This window comes from Nicotiana tomentosiformis, chromosome 10 (assembly GCF_000390325.3).
Source record: "Nicotiana tomentosiformis chromosome 10, ASM39032v3, whole genome shotgun sequence".
NCBI classification, from domain to species: Eukaryota; Viridiplantae; Streptophyta; class Magnoliopsida; order Solanales; family Solanaceae; genus Nicotiana; species Nicotiana tomentosiformis.
The window spans coordinates 37,036,594-37,058,882 of record NC_090821.1 but is presented as its reverse complement, the minus strand read 5'-3'; the positions used below and the strand labels follow the sequence as shown (position 1 = coordinate 37,058,882).

At 40.7% G+C, this 22,289-nt stretch overlaps 1 protein-coding gene across 1 annotated transcript; it reads left to right on the top strand.

The window, feature by feature from the left end:
- The first annotated feature begins 9,671 nt into the window (after positions 1-9,671).
- LOC138900018 (uncharacterized) lies at positions 9,672-10,085 on the top strand. The gene has a single exon (XM_070186717.1). The coding sequence runs from the start codon at positions 9,672-9,674 to the stop codon at positions 10,083-10,085; it is 414 nt and encodes a 137-aa protein (XP_070042818.1).
- The last annotated feature ends 12,204 nt before the right edge of the window (positions 10,086-22,289 follow it).

The following is a 22,289-nucleotide window of genomic DNA, read 5'->3' as shown; positions in this document are numbered from 1 at the left end:
AACCTTTTTTTCTTGCTAAAGGGAGGTTCAGTATCTGTGCTCGGAATTTCTTTTTGTGACAACTTTTTGTATATATTCTCAGTACTCTTTTTTTTCTTTTTATTCCTCTTTAGTTCTTAATTCTTTAGGTTTGGTATGGAGTTTGGGGTTGGATGAGGCTAATCTAGGAGTGAGTGAATTTGATTTTTAATTTATTTTTTGGGGTGTGGGTATAGCAGTATGGTGGTGCGATAGTGCGGTGATGGGTTTATATATGGCAAAAATGTCTTAACAAATAGTGAAAGAAGAAATATGGATGTGATGGGGGTATTGTTACCGTGCTTTTGGCCGAGTCGTCTACTTTCAGACATTCTTTTAAAAAAAGATGGCTAATATATAGTAATGGGGCTGAACCGGGTAATAAACGAGCCATTTGGGCATATTTTTCTAAAACTAGATGGCCGACCGATTTAGGCCCATAATGATCCCTAGCAAATATTCCTTTAGGAGAGTAACCAACAAGCTAGCCATGGACTGCTTAAGGTCGGGCTAGCAATTTGAAAGCCCTTTATATGACAGGTTGGGTTAATAAAACTTATACGCTCACGGGTTTGGTAGATCAGTCTGGACCCAACCCATTTTGGCGGCTTCAAATGTTCGGTATTCGAGTCTTAATCAATACCTTTCTTGTAAATGTTGAATGATAATAGCTTCTTTATTAGTTTAATCTCTTTTTCTCTAATTTTTAGTATCCAAGATTGTGCAAAGTGAAGCTGAATTTGGGAAAAACTCGTATCTTATCTCCTATACTTCATTGGACATATGCACTAGCAATTTGATAGACAAAAGAAAAATGTAGTTAAACTATGATATTGAGCATGTTCAATATCATAATGTACTATAAAAATTATTAGTCTAAAGCTACCCCTTCATTTTCAGATCCTTGTACTTTCTCCGTCACGAATTTGTAGCTTGAGTCAAGTATCTAACAGTTTTCTATCATAAAATTATTTGTTTGACCAATGATTCAGGGTTAAAAAAAAGGAAGAAGAAAGAAGCAAAAGAGAATGTATTAAGTATATTTGACAAATGAATCTTTGGCCTCAGACGGTTTTGGTTAGTATGGACAGTTCATCAATCAATGGAAGTTCATGTGTCCCTGCCACGTCTTATTGTATAAAATAATGATAATTTTTCAAATTATTAAGACCTGTAAAGGTATATTTGTCTTTATTGATATATCAAACCAGTACAATCTATATATACAAAAGTGATCCCTGAACAATAAGACCCCTACACAGACACACATTAAGAGTCTTACTGTAACACAAAGTCAATGCATCCTAGACTCCTATATGCACAACAACTAAGTATATCATACTAATATATTTTCATCCTTTACTCTCTCCCTCAAGTTGAGCAGGGTGTGGAACCACTACCAACTTGCTCCGTAAAGTTTGAAAGTGTGCCTTACTTAGTGCCTTAGTCAGGATATTGACGGCTTTATCCAGAACTCTATCACGAACGAAATGAGAGTTTAGCTCCATATGCTTAGTACATGAATCAAAAATGGGGTTTTCTTTCAAATACGTTGCACTCAAATTGTCACTCGAAAGAAGTAAGACAACATAATCAAAACAATTAATTTCACAAAGTAATTGCTCCAACCAAGTTAGTACCAACGTTGGAGCTGCAATATCATAATAATCAGCCTCAGTGCTCTAGCGAGAAACAATCATTTATTTCCTAGAAATTTGTAATAATCCGGCCAGTTGTTTTGTGCATTTGGGCCATGTTTTCCTATTTGACACTTTCTGTATGCTTGTTTGTTGTTTTGTGACTTAAGGTGAAGGTTGGTTTGGTCTCGAGAAGGTATAGGAGTGAATTAGAATACTTAGTTCCATTGTTAAAAGGTTAAGTTATAAGAGTTGACCAAGGTTTGACTTTTATATAAACGACCTTAGATTGGTGATTTGATGAGTCCAATGGGTTTGTACGATGATTTTGGACTTAGGCATATGTTTGGATTTGGATTCAGAGGTTCCTAGGATGTTTTGACTCTATTTGACAAAAGTTGGCAATTTAAAGGTTTGGAGAGCTCCTAAGTTTGGCGGGGAGTTAGTTTTGATGATATAGGGTTCAGATTGTTATTTTGGAACTTGGAATAGGTTCGTTTTATCATTTGAAACTTGTGTGAAACGTTTGGATATAATCCGGATTGGTTAAGCTTGAATCAGACACTTGGTTGGATATTTGGAAGTTCTTGAACTTAAGTGAAGTTCAATTTGTGGTTTGATCTTCAATTCATAGATGTGATGATCTCATAAGTGTTTGGGAATTTTGGATAGGTCTGGGTAGTATCTATGGACTTGTTGGTATGATTAGGCGGGATCTCGGGTGGCTCGGGTAAGGTATGGACCATCCGGAGCATTTTTGATATTACAAATTTTGCTGGTGTATGGTGTGCTTCACAATCGCAGAGCAGGTCTCGCAATCGCGGAGAAGGATTTTGGAGCAGACTGGTTTTGTTCTTTGCACTCACGAGCCAGTGTTCGCGTTCACGGTGGGTTGTGGAAGTTGGTCTTAGCTTTCGTGCCTTGGGGGTCGCATTCGGGTAGCAGTGAGGCAGGCTGGAAGTTAGCTGGAGGTTAGCCTTCGCGGCCGTGAGAGGGGGCGTGCATTTGTGTAGACCTAGGGTGTCTGTGCATCATGTTCGCAAAGGTAATGTCGCATACGAAGGGTTATTTTGAGTCTATCACTGTTTGTGCTTCGCGAGCGGGATGCAGTGACCGTGTTCGCGAAGGATAATGTCGGCATCACACTTAAGTGTTATATTTTGGGATTGTAGCCCACTCTTTCATGTTTTAAATCCTAAACTTGGAGAGGGGTGATTTTTGAAGGGGATGTTCGCACAAGGAAAGACGGTAAGTGTAATGACCTGATCGGTCATTTTACTTTCTAGATCCATGTTCCCCTAATTAAAACTCCTCGTATGTGCTTTTACTATTTTATGATTTGCGGGGATGGTTGGTTTAGGTTTGGAAGTGTTCGGGTTGAAATCGGAACACTTAGTTCCTTAATAGTGGCCTAGGATGGCCAAGTTTGACTTGAGTCAACATTTTGAGTAAACGACTTCAGAACTGGGATTTGATGGTTCTAATAGGTTCGGATGATAATTTTGGACTTAGGAACGTGTTCGAATCGAGTTTCGGGTGATCCGAGAATATTGAAAGTTGGCGCATTAAAGGTTTTCTAGTTCTTTAAATTTGGTTTAAAATAGACTTTTGTGTAATCGAGATCCGTTTGGGATTCTGAGCTTAGGAATAGGTCCATATTGTGACTTATGACTTGTATGCAAAATTTGGCGTCATTCTGAGTTATCTATGTATGATTCGATGCGTTCGGAGCTAGTTATAGAAGTTTGAAGTTCATAAGTTGATCAATTTGGGGTCGGGATGCGATTCTTAGTTTTAATTTTGTTTTACATATTTCGAGGGTTCAAACATGTCCATATTATATTTATGGATTTGTTGGTGCAGTTGGATGGGGTCCCAGGTGGCTCGGGTGAATTTCAGACCACCCGGAGCTAAGTTTGGAATTGTTGATATGTTGGTTGTAGTTTCCTTCTTCACGAACGTGGAGGTGGTATCATGTTCGCAAAGACGTAATTGGGGGACTAGGCAAGTTACTCTTCGCGTTCGCGGATAACGGGTTGCGTTCGCTAAGGTCTATGACCTGTGGCCTTTGTGTTCGCATGGGCAGGTCTGCGTTCGCATAGAAGAAAGGGGCCTGGGAGGGTCAACTGCCATTACTCTTCGCATTCGTGAAGGTTTGATCGTGTTCGCGAAGCTCAGGCTGGGCAAGCCTTCGCGATCGCGGGTCTGTCCTCATGTTCGCGATGAAGAGTTCCTGTTCTGGGCAAGCTTTGTCTTCGCGAGGTTATGAGTAACATTTATTTACAAATATTTTCGGAATCCGGGCACGTGGGCCTGGGGGTAATTTTATAAAATCTTTCAAATTGGGTTGGGTAACTACTCTAATAGTTAAATTATAAACTTTTGAGCATATATTGATTAGTCTGTACGACCTTTGGCTAGTTTCGGATTGCTTGACACTGATTTGAGGCTTTTAGTGTGAATGGTGGACCGGGAAGAGGACTTGAAAATGAGGCAAATCTCTTGCCTAACCTTGTAAGAAAAAATTATCCCCGTAGTTATTTTAAATAGTTATTTGCTAATAATTGTGGGTGCTACATATGCACGATGTGACGAAAGTCTGTACGTAGCTAAAATCATGCTTATATCAGGGTAGATTTAGGACTTTACCATGTATTACTTGTATTATTTGCACCCAACTTATAAGTTTAATTACTAAATTTATAATTGAAATTGGATAAAGGATTGTAAAAGACCGAGCTTCATTACTTTGAGTTTTGGAGGAATACTTGATTGTTAGCGGAATTTATGCCTTCTTTGAGTATTATTCCTATGTAGTAGTCGTTGATCGGAGAATGTAGAGTTTTCTCTATTTCTGTAGATTGGGCCGAACGCCTCGGCATTATATTGGATACATCTATGGTTTGCGCCGGTCGACCCTCGGCAGTGTACACACTGCCGTACGACCTCGGCATAAATTGTGTGTGATAGTGCTCGGAGTCCGATTATACTTGATATTTCTTTCTTGATCTGAGACTTGAAAATTACTTGGTGGCTCTTATATATTAAATACTTGGCTTATGATAGTTGGAGACTTTAAATTGATATTATGTTTAAGAATTATTAATTACTATTTCTTATTTCATTATTATTGTTGTATTTCATTCCTACTTATGATTTCTACACTTTATTTATTGACCTCTAGTAAGTGTCGATGTCGACCCCTCATCACTACTTCTTCGAGGTTAGACTAGATACTTACTGGGTACATGTTATTTTATGTACTTACGCTACACTTCTGTACTAATCGTGCAGGATCTGAGGCATATGCGTCTGGTGGCCAGTCAAGCGCGTACCCCCGCTACCCGGAGACTTAGTGTGAGCTGCTTCCTATGCTCCGTTCTGCAGCACCCGGAGTCTCTTCCTTGTTGTATTTATTTTTCTGTCTATCTTACTTCAGACAGTAGTAAATGAGGTTTTGTATATTCTACTAGTTTTCTCGTGCACTTGTGACACCGAATTTTGAGAAATTCGAGTAGATATTCATGGTTTTTGATTATTAAATCTACTTCACTCTTATGTTTATCTTATGCTTTATACTACTTTGGTCACCTACTATTTATTTCTTTATTAAATAAAATCAATGACTTTAACAATATTAAAAATGAACACATAAATGGATAGTTCATCGTTGACTTGCCTAGCAGCGACATTGGGCACCATCAAGGCCTATAGTGGGAATTGGGTCGTGACAGTAAGTGATTTCTACTTGATTTTGATAGTATATCTTGTTTTCCCATGGATTATTATACATATATTATGGGATTTGAAAGAGAAATTTGGGGGTTTTGACTACAACTTTGGAGAGTGTAAATTGGAGATCTGGGAGTCGATTTAGACTCGATTTTGGAATCTAATCACATATTTGGACTTGTGGCGTTATGGGTAGTCGAAATCTACCCCTTGGCTCAAATTTTGGCCATGTGGGCCAGAGTTGATTTTTGTTCACTTTCGGGGATTTGAATAAAGATTGGAACTTTGTTCTTTGGAATTGATTCATATAACTTTGTTTAACATTAATGAGTTGTATTTGACTAGATTCGACTCGTTAGGAGGTTGATTTGGGAGGGAAAGCTATTTCAGAAGGTTGAAGATTACCGGTGGAGGTAAATCTCTTGTCTATCCTTGTAAGAGGAAAATTCTCCCCATAGGTGACCTATTTTTTATTTATTGCTCGGTTAGGAGTCACGTATATGTGAGGTGACAAGCATATATGTGTATTTAGAATATGACCATATCCGATAAATATTTGGCTTATGTTTATGCATTGTTTTAACTATATGAGATTATTATTCATGTTTCATCGATTCTATGACTACGTGATGGCTCGTATTTGTGGCTTAGAAGCATGTGTAGAGTTATGACTTGTTGAAATTGGGCATAACTGATAACTTGCCATATTGAGCTTCTTTGTTGAGCCGTGGTCACATACTTGTCTTATCACTTTATGCTTCGATAGTTAAATGGCTTATTTCATTCATATTAAATATTATGATAAAACTCTTGAACGATGAAATTGCTTATTAGATTGTTGAGATGAATTGAATTACATGATTTGCCATAGCCATATTTTAGTGATTTGTGCTTCTATCCACATTTCTGTTATTATGATTTGGTGCCTTGATTATGCTTCCTTATATGCATACATCTATTAGTTGGAGATTTGAATGTTGTGAAAAGATAGAGTTTTGGCACCGCGAATATTATGAGCGGATATTGATTATTGATGAGATTGTTGTGGATCAGGTTGCACGCTGCATCGGGTATATATGTAGATCAGGTGGCACGCTGCCATGGCCATATGTTTGGATCAGGTGGCATGCCACTACGGGAATATTTATGGATCGGTTTGCACGCTGTAACATCATATTATTTATTAATAAATCGGGTTGCATGCTACAATGGTGCTTGGATTTGGTACCGTCCCTCCAGAGTCAGGTGATTACCCATGTTACCTTGGGCCCTGTGAGCGCAAGATATTCAGATTGGTATTAATTTGGACACTCGATTTGTGTCGTTATATGGACTCGTGCAGTGGGTTTGTATATGCTGTGAGCTTGCATTGGTAGCTTAGACTCATGCAGTGTCTCTTATGATTATGACTGTTGTTTGCTTCATATCCTAATTGTGAAAGATCTGAGATACCTAATATTGTGTGCAATCTCTTATTTGAAAAGCATGCTTACATATCAGAGTTATTGTGTTGTTGTTGATAGATAGGATTGATGATATCATTCTTTATTTCATACTCCCGCCATTTCGATTTATGTGAAATAATTTGATTAGGGATGGAGTTTAACAAAAAAATAAGACTTTTGAACTTGTGGTATAAAATGAGACACATATACTTTGTATGGCTATAAATTATTGCATAAAGGTAAATTATTTCCAAATATGGAAAGGGATCATTCTTTTTAGTACAGACTAAAAGAAAAACAAGTTCACATAAATTCAAAGGGAGTGAGTATATTTTTCATGCCTCTCATGATTATTGAGCTGATAGAAGGTCCGACTATGGACCTCTTATCACTACTTATTTGAGGCTAGACTTGATACTTACTGAGTACCACTATTTGTACTCATACTACGCTTCTGCTTATTTTTTTTTTGCAGGTTCTGAGGCTAGTTTTAGTGGCATACACCTAGCGGAGTAGGAGTGCAATTAGGAGACTCCATGGTGAGCTTCTTACTTGATTCTATCTGCAGTGCAAGGAGTCCTCCCTTCCCTTCTCTTTATATATGTCTTTGTATTAGTCATATCCGAACAGGCTTCGTATTCAGTTGAGATCTTGTACTCTTTTTAGATGCTTATGACTAGTTGTGACACCTGAGCATTGGGAAGAGTTTGTGAGACAGCGATTTATGCATATTTGATATATGAGTATGAATTATTGTGCTTATTCTGTTATTTTAATTAGTTAATGATTTAATAATTAAACATTGATGATGTTGTTGAGTACTGGCTTGCCTAGCAAGCGATTAGGTGCCATCACGACCTTTGGTGGTATTTTGGATTGTGATAAGTTAGTATCAGAGCTCTAGGTTCTAAGGGTCTCACAAGTCACGAGCAGGCCTAGTAGAGTTTTGTGGTCGATACAAAGACGCCAGTATCTATCTGCGAGAGGCTATACGACTTCAGGAAAACTCTCTTTTCTTGATTCTTTCTCGTGCGTTGATTATTTTTTAGCCTAAATTTTCTCTTCTACCTTATCACAAATGGTGAGAACTCGTGCATCATCCACTGTCGATGATACAAAGGCGGTACCTCCAGCTGTAGCCACGAGGTGTAGGGTTGGGTCACCCACCAGGGGCCGCACGATGGCTGTAGGGCAGAGCACCTGCTAGGGCCCACGAGCATGTTCGGGAAGTATTAGTTGATCTGTCTGTGGATCGTCTAGAGGATCAATTTGTTGATGATCAGATTGAGGCCCTAGCTCCCACACAACACCCAGGGGGCTTTGTCGTTGCACCAGTATTCCAGGTGTCCATGGCCATGATGGTCAGGTTTATCGATGCTTTGACTCAAGCTGGGGTGGTTCCAGTGGCCCCAGTCATGTCTCAAGCTGGAGGGAGAGTTCAGGCCCCTATCACTCGTACTCTGGAGCAACTTCTTGCAGCAGCTAGGCTTGAGATTTTGTCTGCCATGTCTGCCGATGAGCAAAAAAGATTAGAGAGGTCCAAGATGTTATTTTCTCCATACTTTAAGGGTGGTGTTTATGTCGATGCCTAAGACTTTCTAGACATATGTCACTAGATGATTCGCAATTTAGGCTTGGTAGAGTTAAATGGGGTGGACTTCACTACTTTTTAGTTTAAAGGAACCGCCCAGAGATGGTGGACTACTTATAAGCTGGGCATACTAATAGATTCATCGTTACTTACTAGGGCTCAGTTCTCGCAGTTATTCCTTGAGAGGTACATCCCAAATACTAGGAGGGATGAGCTGAGAGGAAAGTTTGAGTGGCTTCAGTGGGATCGCTTGACCGTGATCGAGTATGAGACAAGATTCATAGATTTGTCTTTGTCGTGCTGCTATATTAATCCCCATCGAGGCTAAGAGGGTGAGGCAATTCATTGAGGATTTGAACTATGATATCACAATTTCTATGGCTCGAGAGTCCGAGATTGGAACTACTTTCCATTAGGCTTTCAAGATAGCTCGGAGGATCGAGCGTATTCGTAGTCATGGACGAGAGGCTATAGAGAGAGAGAGACAGGAGGCATCATCATTCTTGTAGATTTTGTGGTACCTCATCTGGAGGTAGAGGTCAGTTAGCAGAGGATATATGGTATGCCAACTCATTCTACACCACATATGGCCCGTTGAGTAGTGTCTCGACCTTCTTTCAGTACTCATGCTTTATCATCTTTCAGTGCCCTCCTAGTGAGTTCATACCCATGCTCTATATATTCAGGCATCCAGTAGGTATTCAGGCCATCAGGGGATGATTCTGTGACAGCAGACTCAGTCAACTAGAGGTTATTATGAGTGTGGAGAGCTTGGCCACAAGAAGAGGCATTGCCTGAGATTTTTTAAGGGCGCAGCTCCATAGTTTTCTTAGTCAGCAGTTTCAACATTAGTTGCCCTATCTCTGCCCAGATAGCTAGAGGGGGAGGATGTGTAGCCAGAGGTCGCCCCAGAAAGGGACTCCATGTTGGAGGAGCTTCGACTAGTGGTGGTCAGGCTCGGCATTATGTTTTTTTAAGTAGACCCAAGGCGATGGCCTCACATGCAGTGATTACATGTATGGTTTCAGTCTGTCATAGAGATGCTTATGTGTTTTGTGATTTAAGGTCTACTTATTCTTATGGTCATCATACTTTGCTCCTTATTTGGATATGCCTCATGGTTCTCTTGATATATTTGTTCATATATCTACACATGTTGATGATTCTATTATGGTGGATCGTATGTATCGGACTTGTGTGGTTACTATTAGGGGTTAAGAGAATAGGGTCGATCTTCTATTGCTTAATATGGTAGACTTTGATGTAATCTTGGGTATGGATTGGCTATCTTTGTACCATGTTATTCTTAATTATCACGCTAAGACCACAATATTAGCTATGTTGCGGTTTCAAAGGTTGGAATGGATGGGTTCTCATGGTCACACTCCTAGCAGAGCGATCTCATTTTTGATGGCTCAATGGATGGTTGAGAAGGGGTGTTTGGAATATATAGCTTTTGTTAGAGATGTTAGTGTTGATACTCCTACTGTTGAGTCGGTTCCAGTAGTGAGGGAGTTTTCAGATGTGTTTCATGCAGACCAATCAGGAATGCCACCCAATAGGGATGTCGATTTTTATATTGATTTGGTACCGGATACTCCGCCCATATCTATTCTACCATATCTAATGGAGCCAGCTGAGTTGAAGGAATTGAAAGAGTAGCTATAGGAGCTGCTGGATAAAAGGTTCATCAGGCCGAGTGTTTCACCTTGGGGCGCATCGATGTTGTTTGTGAAGAAGAAAGATGGTTCCACGAGCATGTGTATTGATTACAGGTAATTGAAAAAGGTTAACATCAAGAACAAGTATCCACTGCCACACATTGATGATTTATTTAATTAGCTTCAGGGTGCTACGGTGTTCTCAAAGATTGACTTGAGATTGGGTTATCTCCAGTTAAGGATCGGGGCTCAGGACATTCTTAAGACAGCCTTCAAGATCCGTTATGGGACTTAAAAGTTCTTGGTGATGTTTTTTAGTTTGACCAATGTCCCAGCAGCTTTCATGCATTTGAAGAACATAGTGTTCTAGCCTTATTTAAGTTCTTTTGTCATTGTGTCCATTGATGATATATTTGTGTATTCTCGTAGTAGGAAGGAGCGTGAGTAGCATTTGAGGATTGTGCTTCAGATTTTAAGGAAGAAGAAGTTATATGCTAAGTTCTCCAACTGCGAGTTTTGGTTGGATTCGGTGGCATTCTTGGCCACATGGTGTCTAGTGATGGGATCAAGGTGGATCCGAAGATGATTGAAGAAGTTCAGAGTTGGCCCAGACCTTCTACCGCTACAAAGATCAGGAGTGTCTTACGTTTGACTGGTTACTATCATCGCTTTGTGGAAGGGTTTTCATTTACTGCAGCTCTATTGACCAAGTTGACTTAAAAGGGTGCTCCATTTAAATAATTTGGCGAGTGTGAGGAGAGTTTTTAGAAGCTCAAGATTTCCTTGACTACAACTCTAGTTTTAGTATTGCCCTTAGGATAGTGGATTTATATTATCTATTGTGATGTTTTGCGTGTTGGTCTTAGGTGTGTGTTGATGTAGGTCGGTAGGGTGATTACATATGCATCACAGTAGTTTAAGCCCCATGAGAAGAACTATTCAATACATGATTTGGAATTGGCAACTATTGTTCACACGCTCAAGATTGGAGGCACTACTTGTATGGCATGTATTGTGAGGTTTACACTGATCATCGGAGTCTTCAACATCTATTCAAGCAAAAAGAGTTGAATTTGAGGCAGCAGAGGTGGTTGGAGTTGTGAAGTTTTATGATATCACTATCTTGTATCATCCGAGCAAGGCAAATATGGTAGCGGTTGCTTTGAGTAGGAATGGGAGAGTATGGGGAGTTTGGTATTTGATCTAGCTGTTGAGAGACCTTTTTCTACGGATGTTCAGGCTTTGGCTAATAGGTTTTTGAGATTGGATATTTCTGAGCCTAATAGAGTTCTTGCTTGTGTTGTTGCACAGTTGTCCTTGTTTGAGCGCATTATGACTCGTCAGTATGATGATCCTCATTTGCTTGTCCTTAAAGGCACAGTGTTGCAGTATGGTGCTAAGGAGGTGGCTATTGGGGATTATGGTGTATTATGACTTCAAGGTCAAATTTTTGTTCCTAATGTAGATGGTTTAGGAGAGTTGATTCTTAAGGAGGCTCATAGTTTACGGTATTCTTATCATCCAGGTGATACAAAGATGTACCGTAATTTGAAGGAGCATTATTGGTTGTGGAGGAAGAATAAGAACATTATTGGGCATATGTCGTGGCCAGCAATTCAAATATGAGATCATAGACTGAGTGGTCTACTTCAGAGGTTAGAGATATCAGAGTGGAAGTGGGAGCACATAATAATGGAGTTTATGGTAGGACTGCTATGGACTCTAAGGAGAATTTGACACTATTTGGGTCATTCTGGATAGACTGACCAAGTTTGCGCATTTCAGTTCGGTCATGACTTCTTGCACTTCAGAGAAGTTGGCTCAGATCTACATTAAAGAGATTGTTCGCTTGCATGGTGCTCCTATATTTATCATCTCGGATTGGATCACTCATTTTACATTGCACTTTTGGAGAGCTTATCAGCATAAGTTGGGCACGCAGGTTGAGCACTGCATTTCACCCTTAGACGAACGGGCAGTCTGAGCGGACCATTGAGATTTTGCAGGATACATTGTAGTCATGTGTTATTGATTTCGTAGGCCAGTGGAATTAGTTTCTATAATTAACGGTGTTTGCATACAACAACAATTATCAATCTAGTATCTAGATGGTTCCATAAAAGGTCTTATATGGGAGGCGATGTCATTCTCCGATTAGTTGGTTTGAGTCTTGTGAGGCTAGGTTATTGGGCAAAGAATTGGTTTGTGATGCTTTGGAGAAGGTGAAATTGATTCAGGGACAGCTTCGTACAACACAATCCATGAAAAAGAGTTATGTTGATTGAAAGGTTTATGATGTGGCTTTCATGGAGGGTGGGAAGGTTCTTCTTTATGTTTCGCCTATGATGGGCATGATGAGATTTGGGAGGAAGGGCAAGTTGATCCCTCGGTATTATTGGTCCCTTTGAGGTGTTAGAGAGAGTTGGTGAGGTGGCCTACAGACTTGCCTTGCCACCCAACTTATCTGGAGTTCATCTTTTGTTTTATGTTTCCATTCTTAGAAAATATTATGAGGACCAGTCACATCTGTTGGATTTTAATTCAGTGTAGTTGGATGAGAATCTGGCTTATGAAGAAGAGTCGAAAGCCGTTTTAGATAGGCAGATTCAGAACTTGAGGTCTAAAGATAAGGTTCAGTAGAGAGGTCTACCAGTCAAGGAAGTGACTTGGGAGACCGGGCATGATATGTGGAGTAGATACCCTCATCTTATTTACATCACATATATGATTCTAAACCCATTAAAGGATGAATGTTTGTTTAAGAGGGGGAGAATGTGACAATCTTGCCGGTCGCTTGGTGTATTTGAGACTCATTTTCCAATTTGATGCTTTCCATGTGCTTGTTTGCTGTTTAGTGACTTGCGAGGATGGTTGGTTTGATTTCAGGAAGGTTTGGGAGTGAATTGGAACACTTAGTTCTATTGTTGAAGCTTAAGTTGTAAGAGTTAACCAAGGTTTGACTTTTGTGTAAGCGATCTCCGATTGGTGATTTGATGGGTCCAATGGGTTCTTATGGTAATTCTGGACTTAGGCATATATTTGTATTTGGATTCGGAGGTTCCTAGAATGTTTTGACTCTATTTGTCGAAAGTTGACAATTTAAAGGTTTGGAGAGTTCCTAAGTTTGATCGGGATCTAACTTTGATAATATCGTGTTTGGATTATTGTTTCGGAATATGGAATAGGTTTGTTTTGTCATTTTGAACTTGTGTGCAAAGTTTGGATGTAATCCGGATTGGTTAGGCTTGAATCAAATGCTCGGTGGGAAGTTTGGAAATTCTTGGACTTAAGAGAAGTTCAATTTGTGGTTTGATCTTCGATTCGTAGATGTGATGACCTCACATATGCTTGGGAAGAATAGTATTTATGGACTTGTTGGTATGGTTGGGCAGCGTCCCGGATGGCTCGGGTGAGTTTCGGACCACCCAGAGCATGTTTGATATTGCAGATTTTCCTAGTGTCTGGTGTGCTTGGCGATCGTAGAGTAGGTCACGTTATCGCGGAGAAGGATTTTGGAGTAGTCTGGTTTTGCTCTTCACGTTCGTGAGCTGGTAGTCGTGGTCACGATCGGTTGTGGCAGTTGATCTCTAAGTTTATGCCTTGAGGGTCGCATTTCGTTGCAGTGAGACAAACTTGGAGTTGACTGGAGGTTGGCCTTCGCAATCGTGAGGGGGGGCTCATGTTGGTGTAAGCTTGGGGCATCTCCATACCGCGTTCGTGAGGTTAATGTCGCGTTTACGAAGGGTTATTTTGAGGCTGTCACTGTTTGTGCTTCGCGAACACAATGTAGTGACCGCATTCATGAAGGATATCGGCTGGGCAGAACAATTAAATATTTTATTTCGGGATTTTAGCCCATTCTTTCATATTTTGAACCCTAAATTTGGAGAGGGGCAATTTTTAAGGGGATTTTCATACAAGGCAAGTGAGTAAGGGATTCCACTTGATTTTGATAATATATCTTGTTCCTCCACTAATTATTAAACATAGATTATGGAATTTGAAAGAGAAATTTGGGAGTTTTGACTACAATTTTGCAGAGTGTAAATTGGGAATTTGAGAGTCGATTTAGACTCGGTTTTGGAATCTAATCACATATTTGGACTCGTGGGGTTATGGGTAGTAGGGCTCTACCCCTTGACTCGAATTTCGACCATGTGAGCCTTTGTTGACTTTTGGATATTTGAATAAAGATTGAAACTTTATTGTTTGTATTAGATTCAAATGGTTTTGTTTGACGTTATTGAGTTGTATTTGACTAGATTCGACTCGTTTGGAGGTTGATTTGAGAGGAAAGCTATTTTTGAAGGTTGAAGATTAACTAGTATAGGTTAGTTTCTTATCTATCCTTAAAGGAAGGAAATTCTCCCCACAGGTGACCTATTTGCTATTTGTTGCTAGGTTTAGGAGCCACGTATATGCGAGGTGACGAGCGTATATGCGTAGCTAGATTATGACCATATCCAATAAATATTTGGCTTATATTTATGCCTTGTTTGGGGTATGTGAGATTATTATTCATGTTTCATTGATTATATGACTATGTGATGGATCGTATTTGTGGCTTCGAAGCATGTGTAAAGTTATGACTTGTTGAAATTGGGCATAAAAGATTGCTTTCCATATTGAGCTTCCTTGTCAAGCTATAGTCACATACTTGTTTTATTGCTTTATGCTTTGATGGTTAAATGAATTATTTCATTCATGTTAAATATTATGATAAAAATCTTGAACGATGAAATTACTTATTAGATTGTTGAGATGAATTGAATTACATGATTTGCCATAGCCATCTTTTAGTCAACTGTGCTTGTATCCGCATTTCTGTTATTATGATTTGGGGCCTTGATTATGTTGCCTCATATGCATACATCTATGAGTTGGAGAGTTTAATATTGTGAAATAATTGAGTTTTGGAACCACGAACATTATGAGAAGATATTGATTATTGATGAGATAATTATAGATCGGGTTGCATGCTGCAATGGATATATATGTTGATCGGGTGGCACGCCACTATAGGTATATGTGTGGATGGGGTGTCATGCCGCAACGAGAATATTTGTGGATCCGGCTGCACGCCACAATATTATATTACTTATTAGTGGTTCAGGTTGCACGCAGCAATGACGCTTGGATTCGGTATCGTCCCTCCGGAGTCAGGTGATTACCCATGTTACCTTGGGCCTTATGAGCGCAAGATATTCAGATATTTGAGCACTCGATCTATATCGGTTATATGGACTCGTGCAGAGGATTGGTATTATGTTATGAGCTTGTATTGGTAGCTTAAAATCATGCAATGTCTCTTATGATTATTGGCTATAGATTGCTTCATATCCTAATTGTGAAAGATTTGAGATACCTGATATTGTGTGCTATCTTATATTTGAAAGGCATGTTTACATATCGGCGTTATTGTGTTGTTGATGATAGACTGGATTGATGATATCATGCTTTATTTTAGATATTATTCATGCCTTCCATAATTACTGAGCTAATAGTAGGTCAGACTATTGACCTCTCGTCACTACAATATCTAACCTCACGAATTGATTGGCCAAAGCCTGAAAATCCATAGCAAGTGGCCTCTCACCAACTGGAATATATGCAAGGCTACCCATACTCACAGCCTTTCTACTCAAGGCATCGGCCACCACATTGGTCTTCCCGGGATGATACAAAATGGTGATATCATAGTGTTTCAACAGCTCCAACCACCTCATTTGCCTCAAGTTGAGATCCTTTTTCTTGAACAAATATTGTAGAATCTGATGATCTGTGGATACCTTGCACGACATGCCGTAAAGATAGTGCCTCCAAATCTTCAGCGCATGAACAATGGCTGCTAACTCTAAGTCACAAACATGGTAATTCTGCTCGTGAACCTTCAACTATCGTGACGCGTATGCAATCACTCTACCATCCTGCAACAATACTACACCGAGCCCAATACGAGATGTATCACAATACACCGTGTAGGATCCTGAACTTGTAGGCAACACCAACACTGGTGCAGTAGTCAAAGTTGTCTTGAGCTTTTGAAAGCACAACTCACAATCATTTGAGCATCTGAATGGGGCACCCTTCTGGGTTAATCTAGACAATGGGGATGCTATGGATGAAAACCCTTCCACGAACCGGCGATAGTAACCCCCCAAACCCAGGAAACTCCGGATCTCTGTAGCCAAAGTAGGTCTAGGCCAGTTCTGAACTACCTCAATTTTCTTAGGATCCACCTTTTTGCCCTCTTCCAATACATCAAGCCTCAAAAAGGCGACTGAGTCTAACCAAAACTCACACTTTAAAAACTTGGCATATAACTGGCTATCTCTTAGAGTCTGAAGTACAATCTAAAGATGTTGCTCATGCTCCTATCGACTGCGGGAGTAAATCAAGATATCATCAATGAACACAATCACAAAAGAATCCAAATAGGGCTTGAACACCAGGTTCATCAAATCCATAAATGTTGTTGGGGCATTTGTTAACCCAAATGACATCACTAGGAACTCATAATGCATAAACCGGGTCTGAAAAGCCGTCTTAGGGACATCAGATCCCCTAATCTTCAACTGAAGGTAGCCAGACCTCAAATCAATCTTCAAAAATACCTTGGCACCCTGAAGCTGATCGAATAAGTCATCAATCCTCGGCAACGGATACTTGTTCTTGATAGTGACTTTGTTCAACTGCCGATAGTCTATACACATTCTCATCGACCCATCTTTCTTTTTCACGAACAACAACGGGCGTACCCCAAGGCAAGATACTAGGTCTAATGAACCCCTTATCCAACAAATCTTGTAACTGCTCCTTCAATTCCTTCAACTCCGGCGGGGCCATACGGTATGGAGGAATAGAAATGGGTTAAGTGCCCAGAGCCAAATCAATACAAAAGTCAATAGCTCTGTCGGGTGGCATCCCCGACAGATCTGCAAGAAACACATCTAGAAATTCACGAACAACTGGTACTGAATCCATGGAAGGAACTTCCCTACTAGAATCACGGACATAGGCCAAATAAGCTAGACATCCCTTCTCGACCATCCGTCGAGCCTTCACATAGAAAGTAACCCTGCTGGTAGAATGGACAAGAGTCCATCTCCACTCTAATCGAGGAAACCCTAGCATGGCTAAGGTCACCATATTAGCGTGACAGTCCAATATAGCATGATAAGGTGACAGTCAATCCATACCCAAGATAACATCAAAATCGACCATATCAAGAATTAGAAGATCTACGCTAGTCTTAAGACTCCCAATAGTAATCACACACGAGCGATAGGCACGATTTACAACAATAGAATCTCTCAGAGGAGTGGACACATACACAAGAGCACTCAAATAATCACGAGGCACAACCAGATATGAAGCAAAATAGGATGACACGTAGGAATAAGTAGAGCCTGGATCAAATGGAACTGAAGCATCTCTATGGCAAACTGGAACAATACCTGTGATAACATCATCAAATAACTCGGCCTCAGCCCTAGTTGGGAAAGCATAACATCGGGGCTGGGCCCCACCACTCTGAACTATGTCTCTGGGACAGCCTCTAGCTGGCTGGCCTCCACCTCTAATAGCCTGACCTCCACCTCTGGCTTCCTGACCCCTGCCTCTATATGGATGAGCGGGCGGTGGAGAAACCGGTGCCGGAACCATGGCATGAGAACTCTGCTATGGCATGCCGCCCAATAATCTCGGACAGAACCTCCTGATGTGACCAGTACTTCTACTCGAAAACACCCATCCTACTGTTGTGGCTGGTGAAGCTGAAGCTGACCCGAACTGGCTGGATAACCACGGTGATAGCTCTGAATCGGAGGCGCACTGATAGGAGCTGATGGTGCACTGTGGGCGGGCTGCCCAGAATAAGGCACATAAGAACCACGACTCCCTGAAGAACTATGAGATGCCTGAAGTGCTAACTGAAATGGTCTGGGAGGATGGCCTCTACCAAAAGAACCCCTGACTCCAGATAAGGCACCACTGAAACCACAAAAATGACGAGGCCTCTTATCAGACATCGGCCCTCTCTCCTGAGCATGAACCATCTCGATCCGTCTAGCAATATCTACGGTTGTCTGGAAAGAAATATCACTCATAGTCTCCTTGGCCATCTGCAGCCTGAGAGTGAAAGTGAGCCCATCAATGAATCTCCTCACTCTCTCCTTCTCAGTAGGAAGCAAGATAGTAGCATGGCGAGCTAGGTCCACAAATCGAGTCTCGTACTGGTAACAGTCATACTACCCTGCTGAAGACGCTCAAACTGCCTGCGGTACTCCTCTCTCAGAGTGATAGGAATGAACTTCTCTAGAAATAGCTGTGAAAACTTATCCCAGGTAAGTGCAGGCGACTCAGCTGGTCTAGTGAACATATAATCTCTCCACCACCTCTTGGCGAAACCAATCATTTGAAACACTGCAAAATCGACCCCATTGGTCTCAACTATGCCCATGTTCCGCAACACCTCATGGCAGCGGTCTAGATAATCCTGTGGGTCCTCAGAAGATGCACCACTAAAATGAACATGAAAGAGCTTGGTAAACTTGGCCAACCTCAACAAAGCCTCAGAAGACATAGCGGGCCTATCACCGGCCTGTGCCGCAACAACCAACAGAACCACCCGAACTGGCGGGGCTGCTGGAGTCCGATACTAGGGAGTCGCTTGCTCCGGGGTGTGAGTAGTAGGAGTCTGTACTCCTCCCCTAGCCCAAGAGACAGTTGGTACCACCGGGAACGTACCGGTCTGGGCCACACTCTCCATAAGGCCCACCAAATGGACTAGAGCGTCCTAAAACACTAGAGTGTCAATGAATCCCTCTGGGACCTGAGCTGGTATGACGGGTACAATCTGAGCTGGAACCTCCTCCTCGTGATCTATCTGAGGCTCCACTGCGGGTGCTGCTGCTCGATCTCTAGGCTGAGCTCTACCTCGGCCTCTGGCTCGACCTCGGCCTCGACCTTTACCCTTAGTAGTAGTTCCCACAGGGGGCTCTGGCTCCTGGCCGACCGTAGATGCAGTGCGTATTCTCGCCATCTGCAAGAGAACAAGAATAGAATGGTTCAATCATCAATGATAGGATAAAATTGCACGATAGAGAAAGAAAGAAGTGAAATTTTTCCTAAACTCCATAGCCTTTGAAAGATAAGTACAGACGTCTCTGTACCAATCCTCCAGACTCTACTAAGCTTGCTCGTGACTCGTGAGACTTAGGCAACCTAGTGCTCTGATACCAACATGTCATGACACGGGTTTCCCACCCTCGGGACCGTGATGGAGCCTAACATTTTACTTGCTAGGCAAGCCAACGTAAGAATAGTTTTTAGCTATTTTTAACAAATCAAATTAACTGATATTAATTAAACTGAATAAATTGAAATAGAACTGAAATAGAGTGAGAAAAAGTATAATAATCGCAATATCTAGTTAAAATACCAGAATTGGTGTCACAGGTGTACAAGCGACTAGAATAATATAGATAATGGTCTAAATAAAAGTAAAACTGTCTGAAATAAAATAAACAGCTAGGATAAGGCAGAAGGGGACTTCAGGGCTGCGAACGCCAAGCTGCTGAACCTCAAGTCTTTGTCAAGCAATAAATCCGAGCAATCTACTGACCGCCGCTAGGACCGACTACAAAATCTGCATAAGAAGTGCAGTGTGTAGTATGAGTACAACCGACCCCCTGTACTCTCTAAGTGTCGAGCCTAACCTCGACGAAGTAGTGATGAGGCTAAGGCGGGCCACTTACAATAACATATACGCACTATAATAATAATAATAACAGGAAAGAAATGCAGGAAAAGTAAGGCAGTTAACTCATGAAGATAAACTCAATCATCGAAATCAGTAACATTATAAATTACCAGTCCTCAAAATCTCGTAGGAAAACAATAACAGCCAACACAATGCATGATGATTACAAAACACACAATCCATTGCGGCACGCAACCCGATCCCACCATACAAGCGCAGTCCTCCCTTATTTCACCATATCAATACCAAAATAAATATGTAAAATCAGTTGCAGCGCGTAACCCGATCACACCATATAATCAGAATCAATATCGCAATCCTCCCTTATTTCACCATATCAAAATCACATGTAAAATCTGTTGCGGCATGCAACCCAATCCCACCGTATCAATATCAATCCTCCCTTATTCCACTAGTTGCGGCGTGCAACCCGATCCATAAATAAAATCAATAATTGTAAGCAACTCAACAACTCAATTCACAAGAATCTTCACGATTAAAGAATATAAAAACAAGCCATAAAGGAACCTCGTACCAAATCAAAGAACGCTACAATTAATACAAAGCAACAAGACAAGGTAAATAAATGACAGTTAAAGTGTACAAGTAAGTCAAATAAGGCAAGTAGCAATTAATCATGGAAGCATGGGAGAAACGAACATTTTTAATATGAGAGAAATAAGTGACAAGTAGCAAGTTAAGGCATGGAAAGCAATTAAAGCATGCATCAGCTAAGACGTGGAATAAAATAATTAATGAAATAAGGGAAGGCATGAAAACAAGTATTTTGACGGCGTATATACCCTCGTTACCTCGCATATATGCCGCTACACATGTAATTCACATAGCACATAGCTCAAGGGTTCCTAATTTCCTCAAATCAAGGTTAGGCCTAACACTTACCTCGCTCCGCAAGCAAATCAAAGCTCAACGGGGGCCTTTCCTCTAAAATCCGCCTCCAAACCAATCGAATCTAACCAAAATCGACCCAATAACATCAAACAATGCTAGGAAAGTTTTACACTTTTCACAAAAAGTCAACAAAAGTCAACACCGGACTCGCTTGGTCAAAACCTGAGATTCAGACCAAAACTCAATTACCCATTCACCCACAAGTCCGGTTATGTAACTAGTTTCGAAATATGTCCTCAATTCGAGGTCTAAATCCCAGACTTACAAAAATTCCTAATTCTACCCAAATCCCTAATTTTTACCATGAAAATCCTAGATTTGATGTTGAAAACTTATGAAATATAATGGGTAATTAAAAAGAAATAGATTAAAGTCATTTACTAATGAATTTAGAAAGAAAATCTCTTGAAAAATCGCCTCTAGGGTGTTTAGGGATGAGAAAAATGAGCTAAATCCCGCATTTTCAGCTTTTTGTCCAGGCGCAGATGTTGCAATTACGACTTGTGCGAACCCCCCAGATGTGAAGAAGTTCTGGCAAAAGCGAACCTCCCCCCAAATCTGCTGGCATCTCAAATGCGACGCTTTGTTCGCAAATGCGAACTAGGACCTTCCGCAAATGCAACCCATTTGATCGCAAATGCGAACGAGCTTCCCCCAGCCCCCAATCGCAAATACGAAGAATCTGTTCGCAAATACGAACGTGACAGAGCTCACCTACTATCGCAAATGCGACTCTAACCTCACAAATGCGCGAGGTCTGAGACCTGTGCACCAAAATCAGCAAAGTCCCACTCTTTCAAACACTCCGCCACACATCCGAAACTCACGCGAGCCCTCGGGGCTCTAAACCAAACATGCACACAAGTCCAAAAATATCATATGAACTCGCTCGCACGATCAAAATACCAAAACAACACCTAAAACTATGAATGAGACACCAAAATGAATGAAATTTTCAAGAAAACTTAAGAACATGCAAATTTACAACCGGACGTCCGAATCACGTCAACTCAACTCCGTTTTGTACCAAATTTTGCAGACAAGTCATAAATACTTAAATGAACATATACCAAGTTCCGGAACAGAAATTCAAACTCGTAGCAACAAAATCAACCTACGGTCAAACTTAGGAATTCTTTAAACTTTTAAATTGCTAGTTTTCAACAAATTACGGTAACTCAAGTTAGGGACTTCCGAATTTGATTCCGAGCGTAAGCCCAAGTCCCAAATCACGATACGGACCCACCGGGACCATCAAAATACTGATCCGGGTTCGTTTACACAAAACATTGACCATAGTCAACTCAAATAAGTTTTAAGGCACGATTTCACATTTGCATCAATTTTCTCATAAAAAATTTTCGGAAAAAGATACGGACTGCGCACGTAAATCTAAGAAGGCTAAATGGAGCTATTCGAGGTTTCGGAACAAAGAAATGAAAGGTAAAACTATAAATGACCTATCAGATCATCACATATATGTACAACATAGTTATATCTCTAATAACCTTTAATTCAACACCTTCATAA